This window comes from Muscardinus avellanarius (genome assembly GCF_963383645.1).
Source record: "Muscardinus avellanarius genome assembly, chromosome: 8".
Classification (NCBI taxonomy): Eukaryota; Metazoa; Chordata; class Mammalia; order Rodentia; family Gliridae; genus Muscardinus; species Muscardinus avellanarius.
The window spans coordinates 12040820-12059412 of NC_137794.1; the positions used below are offsets into that span (position 1 = coordinate 12040820).

Consider the following 18593-nt stretch of genomic DNA (forward strand, 5'->3'; position numbering starts at 1 on the left):
GAGCAAGGGCTCTGCTCTCACACCATGAAGTCTGGAAACAAGGGAGTTCAAGCAACAAGAGAATTCAAAGACAAAAGCATAGTTTTTAAGACCAAATCCAATGGACCCACCTTTTCAAGTCACACCACATCTGCCTAGCTTATCACCCATTAAGTTCATTACACTGGCTCTACGTACTGATGAGATTAACAACTCTCATGATTTAGTTATATCAAATCTACATGTTATTATACAAGCTCTTCAGGGGACCTTCTATATAGATCCATAACAGGGATGATCAAAAACTCAATTGAACGGTATCCTGAGTTTACAATTTGTTAAAATAAACTCAACTGAGTATGATTCCCAGCATCTGCATTATAGAAGACTTTAAATAATATTGTATGAAGATTTGTTGTAGATTAATGTATTAAATGCCCATGTGCATGGTTGAATTAGTGAGCATAATGAGTGGCAGGTGCTGAGATGTGCCCTGTCACAGTGGTGGTGGCAGATTTCTTGTTGGAACTTCACAAGGCAGGACAAGTGACATGACTAAAATTGACAGGGTTGATAAGTGGCTCTAAGCTTTAAGAATCAAGCTGCATGTTTTACATCTTCAAATATAACCCCCTTTAGAAACCTTGTCAGTGATCTCATGAAAAAATCACAATATATCCAAAAAGCAACCACTTATTTAAAATGAAATATATATATTTTTTAAAATCTTCAGATTATAATACCAGTGAACACAAGCAAGCCTGCAAAAAGCATGAGCTCTATGTGAGTTTCCGGGACCTGGGATGGCAGGTAAGAATTTTTAATCAACTAAGGTGCTTTCTTTTGGCTTTGTCATGAGTGTTTAGAAAGTCAATCTTTGTCAGCTATGTTTTCAATATAATAGTCACTTTGGGATGACTATTCAGTGTGTGACTAATCCTGTCATTCTCATTTTTCTACTGTCTTTTTCCATTGAAACATAATTATCAGGTCTTTACAGTAAAAAGAACTATCTGAATATACTCTATGAAATTTGGGAAGTTAAAAGTGTATGATGTTGTGTGAATATCACAGATTTTTAATTTAGTTCAAATAGAATATTTTCTTCAGATTAGTACAAGCAACTACATGAATCCCCTTAAGATACCAAACTATGAATTAGGAAACAGATCTACCAGTGATAATGTCTCCATCATAAAGTATATGCACCAAGATTTTCTTTCCCTTAAAAATCTTATTACTAGTGGTTGAGCGTGGTGATGTGTGCCTAAAATCCTAACTACTCAGGAGACTGAGGCAGAAAGATTGAAAATTCAGCACCAGCTTGGGAAACTTAGCAAGACCCTGTCCTAAAATTAAAAAGTAATACAATACAATACAATACAATACAATACAATACAATACAAAGGGCTCTGTATGTGGCTCAGAGCCAAAGCACTCTTCTAACATGGGCAAGGACCTGCATTCAACCCCAGTGCCTTCCAGAAGAATACTACTACTTTATAATTATTTTAAATTTATTTCACAAATAACTTCAGGAGGAAAATTTAACTAGAATAGTTTTTAATTTCTCTATGTGGGTACGGCTTAAAATAATTTTTCATATTTCTTCTTATACTCCTATGCAATGGATTCTCAATATGAGCAATCTTACTGAGAGATGATATTAAAATTTAATATTTTTAAATTTTTGGGTAAATTTTCAACATAATTCAATAATTCTTAAATCTGGTAAAGATTCAGGGTAAACATTCCAGATGACAGTTTTTTTTTTTATCTTCATAAAATCTTTCATGTATAGTTTTCAGGAATTTGAGCTGGCTTTAATGGAATTTGAGCTGGCTTTAATGGCACACACTTGTAATTCCAGTACTTAGGAGGCCGAGACAGGAAGATTGCAAGTTTGAGGCCAGCATTGCAATTTAGTGTGATTGTTCAAAAATAATAAAAAAATAGAAAGGATTAGGCATATAGAACCTCCCTGGGTACTATCCCTAGTACCAAAAAACAAGGTTTAGTATCATATACCTATAATCTCAGTACTTCAAAGGCTGAAACAGGAGTATCACAGGTTCAAAGCCAGCCCCAGCAATTTAGTGAGATTCTCAACAACTTGGTGACCCCCTGTTTGAAAACAAAAAAATAATTAAAAGGGAGGGATATGGGGGTATAACTGAGAGGTCGAATGTCCCTGGGTTCAATTCCTAGAAACACATAAAAGAAAAAAATACAGAAAGAATTTGGTCCAGTTCATTTCTTCCAAAGACACTACACACTACAAAGTTAACTACAAAGTTAACACAAGAATAATAAAAGCACATGGAGCCGGGCGTGGTGGCGCACGCTTGTAATCCCCGTGCTTGGGAGGCGGAGACAGGAGGATTGCAGGTTCGAAGCCAGCCAGGAGACCCTGTTTCAAAAAAAAAATAATAATAATAATAGGTCTGGGAGTGTATCCCTCCGGAGGTAGAAGGGTTTTCAGGAACCCCAGTACCACCAACACCACCACCACCAAAAAAAAAAAAAAAAAAAAAAAAAAGCACATGGAACAAATGTTAAAGCTTTAGGAGTTCTCAGAGTTTTAAAACTAGAAATAAATTATTTAGAAGTAATGAGAATTATCTCAATTAAGTGTATTCTCCTTGTCCTTTCTGGTTTACTTAAACTTTGCAGAGTTCATGGGATTTCCTGTTTATACAATATTTATAATGTTATCCCATAATTACGATTTTATTCAGGTATATATATGGATTAATTCATGCTATGAATATCTTACATACCAACCTTTTGGGAGAAATTAGAGAGAACAAATTATTGTGAAAATATTTCTACTTCTGTTGCAAAATTTCAACTTCAAGTTAAAGAGTGTGGGAGAGTCTGTTAGAGTAAATGTTGGACCAAGAAGAAAAATATATTCATATGAAGCATATTTGAGTATATTTTAGGAACGGTTGGGGTCTCGGGACCTGGTTCAGTGGCCAAGGGCTTACCTAGGCCACGTTAGGTCCTGGATTCAATCCCCAGCACCACATATAAACAAAGCAGTGTCCTTATTTTCACTTAAGCGATATTATGCTTTATTGGTTTTGTACATTTTAGGACTGGATCATAGCGCCAGAAGGATATGCTGCATTTTATTGTGATGGGGAATGTTCTTTTCCACTCAACGCTCACATGAATGCCACCAACCATGCCATCGTCCAGACTCTGGTATGTTCCGCTTTTGCAGGGTTTAAATATTGAAAGGCAAGCACCATATAAATTTGTTTTAAAGATAAACATCAATTTGAAATTATCAATGCATCATCATCTCTTCTAAAATTCCTTCACTGTTTTTTAGATCCAAGGTGACAATCGTGGGTATAGGTGTTGGGAAATGCAGGTTGATTTATATAGTTATACTGATTACAGTATGGGGAAGAATTCAGCTAGGAAAATTGGAATGGTCACATGAACGGATCATTCGGTCCTGATTTCTTCATTACACAGCGTGACTAACCAGGCAGGATCCCAGGGGCTGTTTTTAACCTAGCAATTCATTAGTAACCATCACAATAACCCTGAAGAATAATAGCTGTGATGAATTTCTTCCAAGGTATTTTGCTTCCTTTATTTTAAAATGTTCTGTGACATACTCCAGCACTGTAAAAGTTATTCAGTGTGGTCAACAAATAGGAGAGTTATTTCTGTTTCTTAATCGGTCCTTCCCCTTTTGCATCTACACCTCCTCTTCATCCTCCTCTCCCTTCTTTCTCTTCCTTCTGTCCTCTTTAAAGTGACAATGGCCTTTTTTTTTTTTCCTCTTCCGTAGTCCCAGGGATTTAGCAGTGATGAATGTTATATAGCCTAGGCTTATTTTTGTGGACAATATAGTGAAATGTTGACGTGGGGATCTCGGATTTTACTATATTTAATAAATATACAAAATGTCTTGGAAGTCGGTTCTATCTTGTAATGTGTGCCACTGGTGTGATAAAGGAATGATTTCTGGAATATTAAGTAAGACTCTCAGAGAAGGTATACTAGGCTATATGATCTCATTCCAAATTAACGTTTGAGTCAATATGAAAATTATAACTCTGTGTACCTAGGAAGAAAAGGAGGGACACACCATTTTGAAATTAAGACTTAATGATGGGGGTTTTGCTGCTTGGTGGATGGCAATAAAACAGGAGGAGATGTTAGAAAACGCTATCTTTTGGGTGAAATGGTTTTAGACCTTGAAAATTCATGAGGATTTGATTCAAGAATGTTGCTTTTCACCCAAAGTTAATTTAAAATTTAAAGCTGAGGGAAGGAGGAGTATTCCATTTTCCTCTAACATATCTCTATTTAGATATATCTGTATATGTAGTCTATGTGTACCTAAATAGAGAGATAGATATAGACATAGATAGTTAAAGGTAAAATACTTGAGTGACTTGATGTTTCCTGGTATCTTCATTAACTTCATAAAATTCTGCAAAATAATTAGGCATCAAGAAGCTAGACACATAACCGGGCGTGGTGGCGCACTCTTGTAATCCCAGCATTCGGGAGGCTGAGCTGAGACTGGAGGATCGTGGTTTGCGGACAGCCTCAGCTACTTAGTGAGGCCCTCTGCAACTCACTGAGACTCGGTTTCAAAATAAAGAATATAAAATAGGGCAGGGGATATAGCTCAAAGGTTGAATGCCCCTGGGTTCCATCCCCAGACCTGCAAAAAAAAAAAAAAAGAGGCTAGACGTGGTGGCACAAGCCTGTAATCCCAGTACTAGGGAGGCTGAGACACAGTGATGGAAGGTTCAAGGACAGCCGCAGCAACTTAATAGACCCTGTTTCAAAATAAAACAATACAATACAATGGGGGGGTATAGTTCAGAGACAGAACACCCCGAGGTGAAATCCACAGGAGCAAAAACAACAACAACAACAACAACAACAACAACAACAACAACTTTAGCCCCAAGAATGCATATCTATGATAATGGGAAGAGAAAAACAGAGAAATGCGTTTTGATAGGTCGTCTTTTATAAATGATCTTTTTAAAAATGAGATTGCCTATGTAGGTGCCATATACAGGGTACAGAGTAAAATCCTGGAGTTAAAGGTAGCTCCTCCCACGCTGTCTATAAACAGGACTTTTTGATGCTAGCAGGTCGTTCTGAGGGCGGGGCAGAGGTAGGCGCCTCAAAGGTGGTGTGTGATGCTCCTCCAGCTTCTACCGGTTTGTGAGAGCAATGCTGCTGTTTCCTCTTTTGAAGGGGCAGCCACGGACACTGCCTTTCCTTAGGGTCACAGAGGAACAACTCCCATTCATTATAAAGTACTGTCACTTAGCTTCTCAGAAAGACCTTTGCCTCTTTACATGGTCATTTCAATGACTAAGAATGCAGAAGATTGTTTTCTGCTGTATGTATCTCCCATATCAAAAGTCCCCTCAGGCTAAGCAAAGCTTACTTACTGGCAAAAATCCTCTGCCAGATAGGCCCCCTCTCTCTCATTTTTCTATTTGCTTATAAATATATAATTGCATATTGTCAACTTCTAAGCTGTAGACTAGAGGGTAATGTTGAAAAACAAACATTTTTTTCAAAGCTCTGACATGAACTTGGAGGAAGACCCTGTTCTGCGTCACTGCCCTGGGATGTAGGACCTAAGTCATCAAAACTCAAGCCTACATGGGAAGTTTGATTTTTTTTTCCTGGCGTCCTTCACGTTCTACATTTGTTCTGTGAAGGAGATGAAACAAGAAGACAGGCATGTTTGTTGTGAAAGGGAAGCGTGTTTTTGACTAGTATGTATGAGAAATCATTCAAGAACAATTCATTTTTCAGAGGGGCTACAGCATGAGGCTGCCAAGGCCATTGGAACGGGGCAGGGGGTTATCAATCATGTGTGTGTGGGTTATGGAAGATAAAGCCGATGAGAGCTCAGGCTGCCACATATAAAATTTGTAGCAAGTCTCCAACTTTAGGTTTCCTGAGGTCTTAGGGCATTTCAAATTCATGTCAGATCACCTCATTTTCCTGCTCTTTCTGTCTTCATGCGGGGCTTTATAACATTTCAGCCGGGACAACTTGCAGCCAAAACTCTAAGAGGCTGTATTTGCGTTTTGTAGATCCCTTAAGACTCATCAGTGGGACTTCCCAGAAACTCCTCTGGGGGAAGGGCCGGGGCAGTGGGTGGGAAAGGGGGGACCACAGTCCATATTCGGGCTCTTCGCTCAATTATTGTAACTCATAGACAAACTGCCAATCTGATAAAATACCAGCTCCAATCTCTTACTGAAGCTTTTCACTTTTTGTGCACAGCCACCTTTTCATGCTGTTGGGAAGATGGATATGGATTTGTATAATATCTGGGTATCTTGCCTCTGATTGAGCTTAGCTTACTTTTTGGCTCTTGTCTAAGAACTAGGGAGGGAGAGAAAGAAAGAAAAATGATATTAAACTTTAGCCAATCTGGTAAAAAAAAGTTCTGTGGAGAAGCATTGAAATCATTGCTTTAAAGCAAGTACCGGGTTATATCTGGACTGTATTTCACTATGATTTTATGCTTACTTTACCATGGAATATTAAGAGTCAACATAACATTTATGATTTATAGTCTAATTATGCTTTAAAAATAATCCATACATCCAAATCTTTCTACGGTCCAACTGTGTGTCTTTGTTGATTTGTACTTATAATTTTGGTATTTCTCATGATGTAAATAGAAAAAGGCATTTCAACAAAGAGCAACTCTATGCTAGTTGCTATGTTCTTCCCTCAGGAAAGTTTCCACTGAATATTCCACGGGGAATTTTCTTTATTGGTGGAAAACTTTCCAAATCCCCGCTCCGTAACTACAACGGGTGGGTTGATTTTTGATGTCAATGTTGAAGAATACATCCTTCACTACCAGCCCCAACCCCACCTCATTCATTCACCATCAAGAGGAAAAAAGTAGACAGACTAAGGGTGTGCCTTATCCATCCCGAAAGAGAACTCGAGCATAGTATTTTAAAGCTGCAAACAAAATGTTCTCCCTACTCATTAAATATATTTTCTTTTCCAGGTTCATCTGATGTTTCCTGACCATGTACCAAAGCCTTGTTGTGCTCCAACAAAATTAAATGCCATCTCTGTTTTGTACTTTGATGACAGCTCCAATGTCATTTTAAAAAAATACAGAAATATGGTAGTACGCTCATGTGGCTGCCACTAATATTAAATAATTACAGTAACAACAAAAAAGAAAATGTATTAAGGTCTATGACTGCAATAAAAAGCAGACAAAAGGGGAGTATCCTAAAATTAGTCTGGCTCATTTCATCTCTCTTCTTGTGTACAATACCTTGTATATAGATATTTTTATTTATTTAAAGGTATATATTCTCCTTGGTTGATGCCTTATCAGTAAAGTCTATTTTATAGGTCACAACATTATACAATAGATCACCCAGTCTAACTTTTGGTGGGATACGCAGAATCCACTTTTATTCTATTTCAGTATTTTTTTTCAAATACAATTCTATATAATTTTCTGAGATTAAACAGAACTCCTTTGTTTAATATTGTTGAAAGAAATTAAATACAGTTGGTTATAGGATGCCAATGAAAACTATGATAGGATATTTATTTAGAAATAAAACTTAAAAAATACAACCAAAACCAAAAAAATGCTTGGCTGAGCACAATCTTAATATTAGAGTTTCTGCTTCATTAGATAAAGTGAAATGTCGAAGTGGATTTGAATAAGTAAGCAGTAGACAGAACAGAGAAGCAAGATTGCACACAACGGTTACAAGGGCTTGCCGTAACAGGATTGGTGTAACCCTAGGGGCGCGTTCCTTCTTGGCTCTTGGACTGCAGGTTTTACAAGGAGCTCAAAGCTTCAGAAATTCTGTGGAGACAGCCTTGAGCCAGTGTCCATAACTTTCCAACTTAACACTAAAAAAAATTGTAGTACAACCTTCTTACCTCAAATAAATCATGTCTGCCTACTATCTAGAACACTACTGCTGCAGATATTTCTTTCAGACTTAAAAGTGAGTCCAAAATAAAGAAACATTTATGTGTGCTCCGCTTCCCTCCCTGCAGACGAGAGTCTCTGTGTAAGATGTGCTGGAGCCAAGGATGTTGGCAGAGCCATTTTCTTTAATTCTCCTTTATAACTGAGTTTGCTGATTGATGCGATGCGAGGGATTGTATTTGGGGGTAAAAGCACTGAAACTGAACTGAAGGAAATTACCCCAAATCCCAGAATGGCTTTGACAGAATTGCCATTTCAAACAAACAGCTGAAATCCATTTTTCATATCTTTGAGAAGGAGCTCAAGGAACACCTGATTTTGCAAAGGGATTTTGTAGACCTTCCTCCATGCCCAAATAATTCCAAATGGGAAGGTTCTGGTGTGTGTTTGTGTGTGTGTGTGTGTGTGTGTGTGTGCGCGTGTGTTTGCACATGAGTGTTCTTCCCTCTAAAATTAATTTATTTTCTCTGTTTAAATGCTGGCAAAGGCCTTTCTTTAATGAGCACTGACTTTTTGAAGAATGAACTTTAGATTGATAACTTGCTACTTATAGTGGCCTTATGGCTAGATTTATTTACAGTTCGCCTAAAATATTTGTAAAACAATTTATTAATCGTACCCTTGGATCCTTGAAACATAACTTTTATCAGCAATGGCTTCAAAATCATTCTGGGTTTGGTTTTAATTCAGGTGTATCACAGTGTTGTAAAATTCAATTTAGCCTATAAAATATAACATTAACTATTTTGGGGATTACATTAAGTAATATATTTTTCATTAATAGTGTACCATTAAGAGAATAAGAAATGAAAATCTATTGTATGATTCTTTAAATGTGCTGTTCAAATATATTTCTATATTTTAAACTATATTAAACTTGTGATGTTAGTGTCTGTTGTGCTTGATTTGTTTTTTTTTAATTTAAGAGAGATATAAAATGTAAGTACATCAAAATTAGGCTATAGAAATATTTATCACTTGTATGATATTTGTGAATTTGATTGCCCAAACTGAATTTTTGTATTTTTAATAATTAATTTACTATTAAGTGGAGAAAGCACTAATTCATAATTACAGCCTTTCTTAATTTGTTGAAACAACAAAAAATATTAAAAAGCAAAAATAATTGGTTATTCTTTTGATATAAGAAAGAATATATCTGACATTGTTATTCATATTTATAGTACTTGAGATTGCATTCTATCTCCAAGCTATACCTCTATCTCTATTTTTATTCTTTATTTTTGAAACAAGGTTTCACTAAGGTGCAGAGGGCCCCACTAAGTAGCAGCAGCTGGCCTCAAACCTGTAATTCTCCTGCCTCAGCCTCCCAAGTCCTGGAATTACAAGCATATGCCACTATGTCTGGCTATTTTTGCATTTTAAAATATCATATATGGGCACATATACTCAGTCACACTATCTCTAATAGCTATCAGTACATTCTTGGTATTACTTTGGAAATATTTAACTACTATCCCTATTTTAACCAGTAGAATTCAAGTGCTTTAGCTACTTAATGCAATGGCTCTTTTCTTTTATTTGTGTGTTTATTTTCAATTTCTCTGTTTCACCTGTGTTTTTGTTTGTGAAATGGCCATTATGGGAAACAGAGGCCATAAGCTACAGATACTAACTTTTTAAAAAACCTAGACAAAAACATAGCTTACATTGAACTAAAGAAAACGTCAAGTACTCAATCTATCATCCTGCATCAAAACCATCTCCAATTACCTGTTCTGCTAAGCTTTTCCTTTTACTTGTCTTTTTTTGTGTGTTTTTGGCCTGGAACTTTTTTAAGATAGATGTGAACCTGTCTTTGATAAAGTATGTACATTACTAAGGAGACCTATATCCATCTGTGTTTTATCAAGTTTGGTTAAGATAAAAACCGAAGAGAAAATATCAATTCCAGGACTCATTCTAATTTAGGTAGAAATCAAATCTATATTTGGCTATCAATTAAATAAAGAGGTATTCTTCAAAAATTACCAAGTCTGTTCTGAGATTTGATACGGGTGTTTGAAAAACAAACATTTCAAAGGCAGGAGAAAGCCAATCAGATGTAGCCTTTAAGATCTACAAAGAAATTGCAGAAAATGAGGTTCCTCTGGTATCTGGATTACTCCCTCACTTCCATATATGAGAGAAAATACATACCCTTTCACTCTCTGTGATTGGCTAAATCTCACGTAATATAATGTTCTCCGGGTTCATCCATTTCCTTTAAATGCTATAATTTTTTTTTATTGCTGAGTAGAATTCCATTGTGTGTATACCCCATAAATATGTAGTCCACTCATCTGTTGATAGAAACCTTGGTTGGTTCCATTATTTGGCTATTATGAATGCTGCTGCACTCCTTCCTTCCTTCCTTCCTTCCTTCCTTCCTTCCTTCCTTCTTCCTTTTACAGAACTGAGAATTAAACTCAGGGGCATTATTTGAGCTGCACCCCAGCCCTATTTTTTATTCTTTGTTTTGAAAGAATCTCACTAAGTTGCAGAGGACCTCACTAAGTAGCTGAGGTCGGTCGCGAACCTGCGATCCTCCTGTCTCAGCCTCCCAAGTACTGGGATTATAAGCGTGCACCACCACGCCTGGCTTGCTGCACTATTTCTAAGATAAGAGTTCACATCACACTGATTACTGTAGTTATTTGCAAGTATTTTATATTTGTTCTATATATTGAGATAAGTCTTACCAAATTCACTCATTTATTAGTTTCTTTAAAAGTTATGAGTCATTCTGAGAGTTGATGCTCAACAAATGGTTTGGAAATGAGTAGTAATTAGCTTCATTTTTTAATAGAAAAGATAAAGCACGCATAAAAGAAATACTGTCAAAATTGAGACCAAGGAGATTTCTCATTTTTTATTTTAACCCAATAACTTCAAAATGTCTTTCATCTTTAGTTCAATCTGGATAAAATGAGGAAAACAATCTGAAGCCCTGCTGAATGATCTAATTCTTTATAACTTGAAGCAGGAAAAAAAAAACTTTCATAAAGGCCCTGGGTTTGATCCCCAGTACAAAAAAAAAAAAAAAAAAGAAAGAAAGGAAGGAAGGAAGGAAGGAAGGAAGGAAGGAAGGAAGGAAGGAAGGAGAGAGAGAAAGAGAAATAAAAGAACTACCTTATGTAGAGACCTGTGGTAGGGCATTCCATATGAAGGCAGCAGTGATTGTAAATGTGTATTTGGTGTTTCAGAGGTAAAGTCAAGGACAGTGTAGTCTCCGCAGAGGAAGAGAGAAAGGATGTGTGTGCAGGGTAGGAGCGGAAAGTCTTTTTTCCAAACATCTTTTGCCAAGAAAAAGAGTTTGAATTATCATAGGATATTTTGAGCTGAAGGAGCTACTATTTGTGTTTCTAATGGTGTATCAGCAGGGTGTGGCGGTGTTTGTACCTGCAGTTGGGATGCTGAGACAAGAGGATCACAGGCTGGAGACTCACCTATTAATCTCTCCTGTAAGAGGAGAGAAGGACCATTAAGGATGGTGCCTATTACTTAGGCTCAAGTAACAGAAAGGAAGAAAGCATCATAGGATTGTTCCCAGGAGCAGAGTACTTAGTTGAGGGCACATGAACTTCTGAGTGACGTGCTAAGAAAGAGAATAGAATGATCAGTCAGTCCTAGGATTGATCATTGGCCAGACATAAGAATGTGAATGTCTTCAGCATGTGGTGTCATTTAAAGCCACACGGAGTGATCACCACAGCAGATACGAGGTACTAGTGGGACCAGAGTGGCCTTCTCTGTTATTACCCACAGCATGATTAGGTTTAAATGACAAATATCTCTGAACTCAATAATAATTGTCATCTCATGGAAGAGGTACTAGTTTCCTAGTTCAGACCTAATAAACATCTAGGAGATTTTGATACTAGCATTTATACTGCTTTCTATGATCCAAATTCTCTTGCAGTGGTATATTCTACTATCTAGAAAACAGACATTTTTGTTACCTAGGTCTAAATGCAAAGTAACGGCCGGGCGTGGTGGCGCACGCTTGTAATTCACGCACTTGGGAGGCTGAGACAGAAGGATCGCACGGGTTCGAAGCCAGTCTCAGCTACTTAGTGAGGCTCTCAGCAACTTAGTGAGACCCTGTTTCCAAATAAAATATAAAATAGGTCTGGGAGTATAGCCTGGAGGTAGAAAGCCTCTGGGTTCCACCCCTAGTACCACACAAAATAAATAAATAAATAAATAAATGCAAAATAACAATAATTAATAATAGCATAATAAATTTTCAATCTTATAAACAAAAAATAGCAATAATTTTAGCCAGAGATAATTCTATGTGAACTAAAGAAACTTTAAGAATATAATAAAAGAATTTGCAGATAAAGGTTCAAGGCGGGATTAACTTGTCAATGCTGAGAGATGGAATTAGAAAACTGCATGAACATGTTTAGAAAATGAGTACCCAAGTTTATTTTCTGCAAACTTAAGGGGATTTTCAATTGACCTTTCTCCGTAAACAGAGATAACCTGATTCATGAAGCCATGTGACCGAAGGAACCTCTCCCTGCACTGCGCTGTGCCGTGCTGAAAGCCTTCAGGTCAATACTTCTTTTCCTCAAGCAGAACTCAGCTGCTTGAGAGAACAGGGTCTCACTAAGTTGCTGAGAGCCTCACTAAGTAGCTGAGGCTGGCTTCGAACCCGTGCGATCCTCCTGTCTCAGCCTCCCAAGTGCGTGAATTACAAGCGTGCGCCACCACGCCCGGCCGTTACTTTGCATTTAGACCTAGGTAACAAAAATGTCTGTTTTCTAGATAGTAGAATATACCACTGCAAAATAATTTGGATCATAGAAAGCAGTATAAATGCTAGTATCAAAATCTCCTAAATGTTTATTAGGTCTGAACTAGGAAACCAGTACCTCTTCCATGAGATGACAATTATTATTGAGTTCAGAGATATTTGTCATTTAAACCTAATCATGAATTATGAGTCCATGCTAATTACATAGAATATATGGATTTTTCTTCTGATAACTTTCTTTAATCTGAACTGGTTTCTCTTAGTTCAGTTTTACTAACTTTAAATGTTGGTGCCTCAAACTTTGTCTCTGGGGCCTGGAGAAGTCTTTTAAGTATCTTTGTATTTTATCTGTTTTACTATTCAAGATTTCTAACAGCTCTCTTAGGAAGTGTTATATCCTAGACAACGTTGGCTTAGAAAAGCCCAGCCAAGGCTGCTGTATGTTTAAGTACAATGAGTGTTTTGAAAAAAAAAATCTGTTTTCTTACTTTCCTTCTAAGCATCTTCTCATAAAAATGTGGATAGGGTCATGCAATGAAATAATAATGACAAATACTTAACCTACTTAGAAATAATGGTATCAAATCAGTGATAGTCAAGTAATATATGAAAAAACTTTCAACCTAACAATTATGAAAGTCAAATAAAGACCCCACATGGGATAACATTTCGCATTAGACTGTCAGTTTTTAAAGAACACTGTAGCTCTGACTATAGGGGTGCACATAATTTTTATGTTCTGTTGCTGACGGAAGTATAAATTGATAAAAGTAAGTTTGAAAACAATGTAAATACTCATGTTAAGAAGAACATTTACATGCCTATTACTTAAAGATTTTTCTCCTCAGTATTCATCTTGAAAACACATCTAAAGGTCTTAACTAGGAAATTATGCAATAAAATGACTGAAAAATGGTTGATTTTAGCAAATAATAATATATAATAATATAATAAAATAATAATAATAAATAGATGCATGTTATAAGTAAAACATACACAAGATGCAGATATTATTCTATAAAATATGAACAAATGTATCATGCTACAAAGGAATGGAAATTACTAAGCACAACTGTATGTACAAATCTTACACACATAATATTGAAGAAATAAAGTATATCAGAGATTATAAAATATGATGTACTTTTCCTGAATCTCAAAGCAAACCAAATAATATATTATAGACATATGTACATATCTACATTAAAACATACCAAGGGAATGATTAAAGCACTCAAAATTTAAGATAATAAATATCCCGAAGGGATGGGAAAGTGATTTAACAGAGTAAGGAGCTATTTGCAATTGCATCGCTTTGTATGAATAGCAGTAAGAATGACTGTGTTTATTGAGTTTTTTAAAGTTCAGATACTCTGTATCTGAGCTGTTTCTGTGTGAAACAGCACCCCTACATTTTAGTGGCTTATAACAATGATTTATTAATTCTCAACTTTATGATCAGCAACTGGGAAGGGGTTCAGCAATGGCCATTCTAGTTTAGCTGAGGTCACTTTAAGCATCTGATGGGACTGGATAGTCAGCACATTTCACTCCCATGCCCACCATGTGCCTGCCATTTATTGGTTCTAGCAGCTGTCAAGCAGGAGTGGCAGTGTTGGCTAAGCCACTGGGCTCCGGCAGGCTAGCCTGGTCTTACTATATGCTAGTGGTGACTGCCATCAAGAAGGCTAACACAAAATCTTGCCAAGAATAAGAAAAATGACTTTGTATGCCTGTCCATCCTCATATACTGGTAAAGGCTTTCTGGATGATTACTGAGAATGGTTTTATGGTGAATTTATATAGTGCAAACAAAACGAGATGCTGAAATCCATAAACAATCTCATTGCTTTTAGTCTTAGCCTTGATTCTTTTTCATCACTCCTCCTAGAGAAGCCTCTGAACAGGCTTCTCTTCCGATTCTATTTGTACAAATCATTCCAAGGATTTGGTCAATTCTGCCACTTATCTAAATTAAAACTCTAGTAATGCCCTGGCCTTGCTTAAAACTCTTCAATTAGTCAAGCATGATGGCACACGCCTGTAATTTTAGCACTTAGGAAGCTGAGACAGGAGGATCACAGGTTCACAACCAGCCTCAACAACTTAGTGAGGCCCTCTACCACTTAATGAGATGGTGAGTCAAAATAAAAGGATAAAATAAAATAGGACTTGGGTATAGCTCAGAGGTAGAACACCCCTAGGTTCAACTAGGTTCAATCCCTAGTACTACATGCCAAAAACAAAACAAAACAAAAAACCCAGAAACAAAAACAAACAAAAAAATCTCTTTTTTTGTGTGTGGTACTAGGGATGGAACCCAGGGGCATTCTACTTCCAAAATACACCCCTAGCCCCCCATTTTTATTATTCTTTATTTTGACACAGGATCTCAATGAGTTGCAAAAGGCCTCACTAAGTAGCTGAGGCTGTCCCTTGAACCCGGATCCTCCTGTCTCAGCCTTCCAAATGTTGGGATTACAAGCGTGGGCCGCCACACACAGCTCAAAAAACTCTTGAATTACTCTCTGCCCCTTTTAAATTAAAATCCTATGTTCTTACAATAAAATATGACACTACATGTTCTGGAGTATATTTGTATGTTTTTAAATTTGGAAATAATAACAAAACCTACCTGACTTTTCTTAGGAATAATAACAAAACCTACATGAGTATTCTTAATATAACAAAACCAGCCAGGTGTGGTGGCACACACTTGTAATGCCAGCATTTGGGAGGCTGAGACAGGAAGATCAGGGTTCTCAGCCAGCTTCAGCCACTTAGTGAGGTTCTTTGCAACTCAGTGAGACCCTGTTTCAAAATAAAGAATGAAAAATAGGGTTGGGGGTGTAGCTCAGAGGTAGAATGCCTCTGAGCTTCACTCCCAGTACTGCAAATAATAATAATAATAATAATAACAAAACCTACCTGTTAATAATATTTCAAATATAATTATTGACATGGAAAGAGACATTGGTGAGTGGTATCTATTCCTGTAGCAAAATAATTCTCAGCAAACTCCACCTAAATTTAGCATGGTATATGTTAAAAAAAGTTATGAAAGAAAATATATTAGGTAACAGAGTTTTTGCATAAAAATAAACTTATGGAAAATTATTTTACTTATGGAATTGATAGCACATTGATTTTGAAATTATTTTTGAATCAAGATTTCGATCATATCTTCCTAACTTGTAACTGATCAAAATGTAATAATGTCCTTAAGGTAAGTCTTTCTCCACCATCCTGAACATGCTCCTAGTACTTTCTTCTTGAGTTCCTGAGAGCTCAATTCCATGATATAATGCCAGTGTCAATGAAGTCTAATGATAACTCATTTCCTTCAAATGAAGCTACATAGTCCTTGAAAATTTCAGTGTACTTCTTCTTAAAGAGACAGAACCTTTGTTTTGCAAAATATTGCACAGAATAATGCATGATATGTTAGGAAACTAGAAAGCCTGATACTATAATTTTATTCCAGATTATTGAGATCCTTGTGTAAAATATAAACACATTATCGAGTCTTTAGAATGGATCTGAGTGTAGTAGCACATGTCCCTAATCCCAGATACTGGGGAGGCTGAGACAGGAAGATTGTGAGATTGTCATCAACCTATCAAGACTCTATTTCAAATTAAAAATAAAATAGGGTTAGGGATGTGACTCAGAGATAGAGTGCCTCTGGGTTTAATTTACAGTAATACACGTGTGTGCGCGCACACACACACACACACACACACACACACACACACACATACTCTATATGCCATAAAAAAATAAATGAAATTTACTAAAAATCAGTGTCTTAGTAGCCTGTATGTTAGCAAAAAAAAAAAAAAAAACTTTGTATGCTGAAGATAAGTATGCTAAAATTTACATAAGAAAAAGTAACAAAATATTGGTCATGGGGTCATGTCAGACATTTTAACTCATGTTGAATTAACTGAGGATCTTTTATAAGTATTGGTATTTTAAAATGCTGGCCAGAGTATTTCTGGATTTAAAAAAGGAATCAATCTAATTTAAACACAATTTTTTTTCTGATTGATTTCAGCAAATTTGACTGAATTGACAAACCAGAGATGTAGAGTTGATTTATAAGCATTCTGCAAGGTTGATAAATTCTTAATTTTACTTTGAAATTTTTGGATATAATTTCAACTCCAGGAAAATGAAGCCCAAATAATTTGAAATTAAGTCTTAAATGGAAAGATCTCAATCCTTAGCACCATAAAAACAAGCAAACAAACAAACAAAAACTTCAAGGAATAAAATATCTTACAAAGAAATGTAGCTTTGCTCAATCATATAAAATAGATAAAATTTGAGTTTGCTTTTTTGTTGGTATATAAATAAGATTATTTTACAGGGTAGAGAAATACTTTTGTAAATGGAATCTCTACTTCAATATGAGAATTCAATTTCAGAGCCCACCCATCTCTGTACCAAAGAGAGTCTTGAATTCCCATCCTGCAGTTGTTCAAATTCTGTATTAATTCGTGTAAACTGGAAGATGGGTGAAATAATAAACAGCTGGTTAAATCTTTACACAGTTAAGTAACGCATTGATCAGATGAAGAAGGCAATTGCTTTTTCATATGGTGGAGATAATCTGTACAGAGTTTTTCAAACAAAAGCTGGTTGAAGCTGCTTTGTAGTATAATGAAGTGTGTGTTGTTGGGGAATAATTAGTGAGTTAGACTAGGCATTTTGACTATTCCACCATCTCAAAACAGCTACTTAACTAACCACAGTGTGTCATGAACCAGTTTATCTTCAGTGATCTAATTTCTAGACTAATTTTATTAGTCCTAGCCACCTGAAAAGTATTTAAATATTATATGTTATCATTTTATATTGTTAAGTAATTTTATTGATAGCTTCATATTTATGTCCTATACTATCTGGCCATAAGGCTACTGATAGCAAGGATTATTTGTGAATATGTGTAATATCACCTCTGTTTTTTCTAGAATATAGTCAGTGCTTATACTTTATTGATATCACTCAATCACAAATGAGTTAATGAAATAATAAATAAACTAAATAACCTGAATTTTAAGTTGATTTATTTTTTAGATAAAAGGGGGAAGGTTTGGGCTTCAGGATATTCATTATTGGAATTATGTTTTGAGCTTACTTTTAAGCTTTAAAATTTATGATTTTTTTGAAGTAAACTTTCCAAATGCAAACTACCTCTCATTCTTTATACTCATTTTTTATACTACTTATACTGTTTCATAGCACCAGATCCACAGTATTCCAGATATTTGCTTACCAATGACCTTAGACAGTACTTTTAATCAGGTACCATCACTACATGTTACTACATGTTTGATTCCCAAGAAAAAATATTAATAAGATTATTACTGTTTTGTACCTCATCTCAGATGATGAATCTCAGATTTTCTTTCTCCCTTGTTCTTTTTTTATTTCACCAATTTCAAATACTCTTCCTTTTTTCCTTTATAACTTCTTTCTTTTCTCCAATCATTTGGATTTTTTGTTTTTTGTTTTCTTGTAGTGCTGGGATTGAACACAAGTTTCAATCTCTTAAAGTTTTACCTCTAAGCTCAACTCCAATCCTATTTTACTTTTTATTTTGAAACAAGTCTCACTAAGTTGGTGAGGGCCTCACTAAATTGCTGAGGTTGGCTTTGAACCTATAATTCTCCTGCCTCAGCCTCCCAAATACAGGGATTACAGGCATACACCACCACACCTGGTAATTCCCTGCAGTTTTTGAAGCATTCTTTCATATAGCCCATAATCTTTGGTTTTTGAACTTTATGTTGCGAGAAAGAGAATTGGACTATACCTTAGGAAAAAAGGGACTCTGCTAGGCTGAAA

The 18593-nt window shown here is 36.0% G+C and overlaps 1 protein-coding gene across 2 annotated transcripts in view; it reads left to right on the top strand.

The window, feature by feature from the left end:
• The window catches only part of BMP5 (bone morphogenetic protein 5), a gene marked incomplete at both ends in the record, with an annotated part of 126312 nt that extends 119144 nt beyond the window's left edge, over positions 1 to 7168 (top strand). Inside the window, 3 exons of one of the 2 annotated variants that reach the window (XM_080699803.1) lie at positions 713 to 789; positions 3079 to 3189; positions 7019 to 7168. In XM_080699803.1, coding sequence (XP_080555929.1) covers positions 713 to 789; positions 3079 to 3189; positions 7019 to 7168 — 338 coding nt within the window. The remainder of the gene's footprint in view (positions 1 to 712; positions 790 to 3078; positions 3190 to 7018) is intronic. The other variant, XM_080699804.1, reaches the window with a different exon arrangement.
• Positions 7169 to 18593: the final 11425 nt, after the last annotated feature.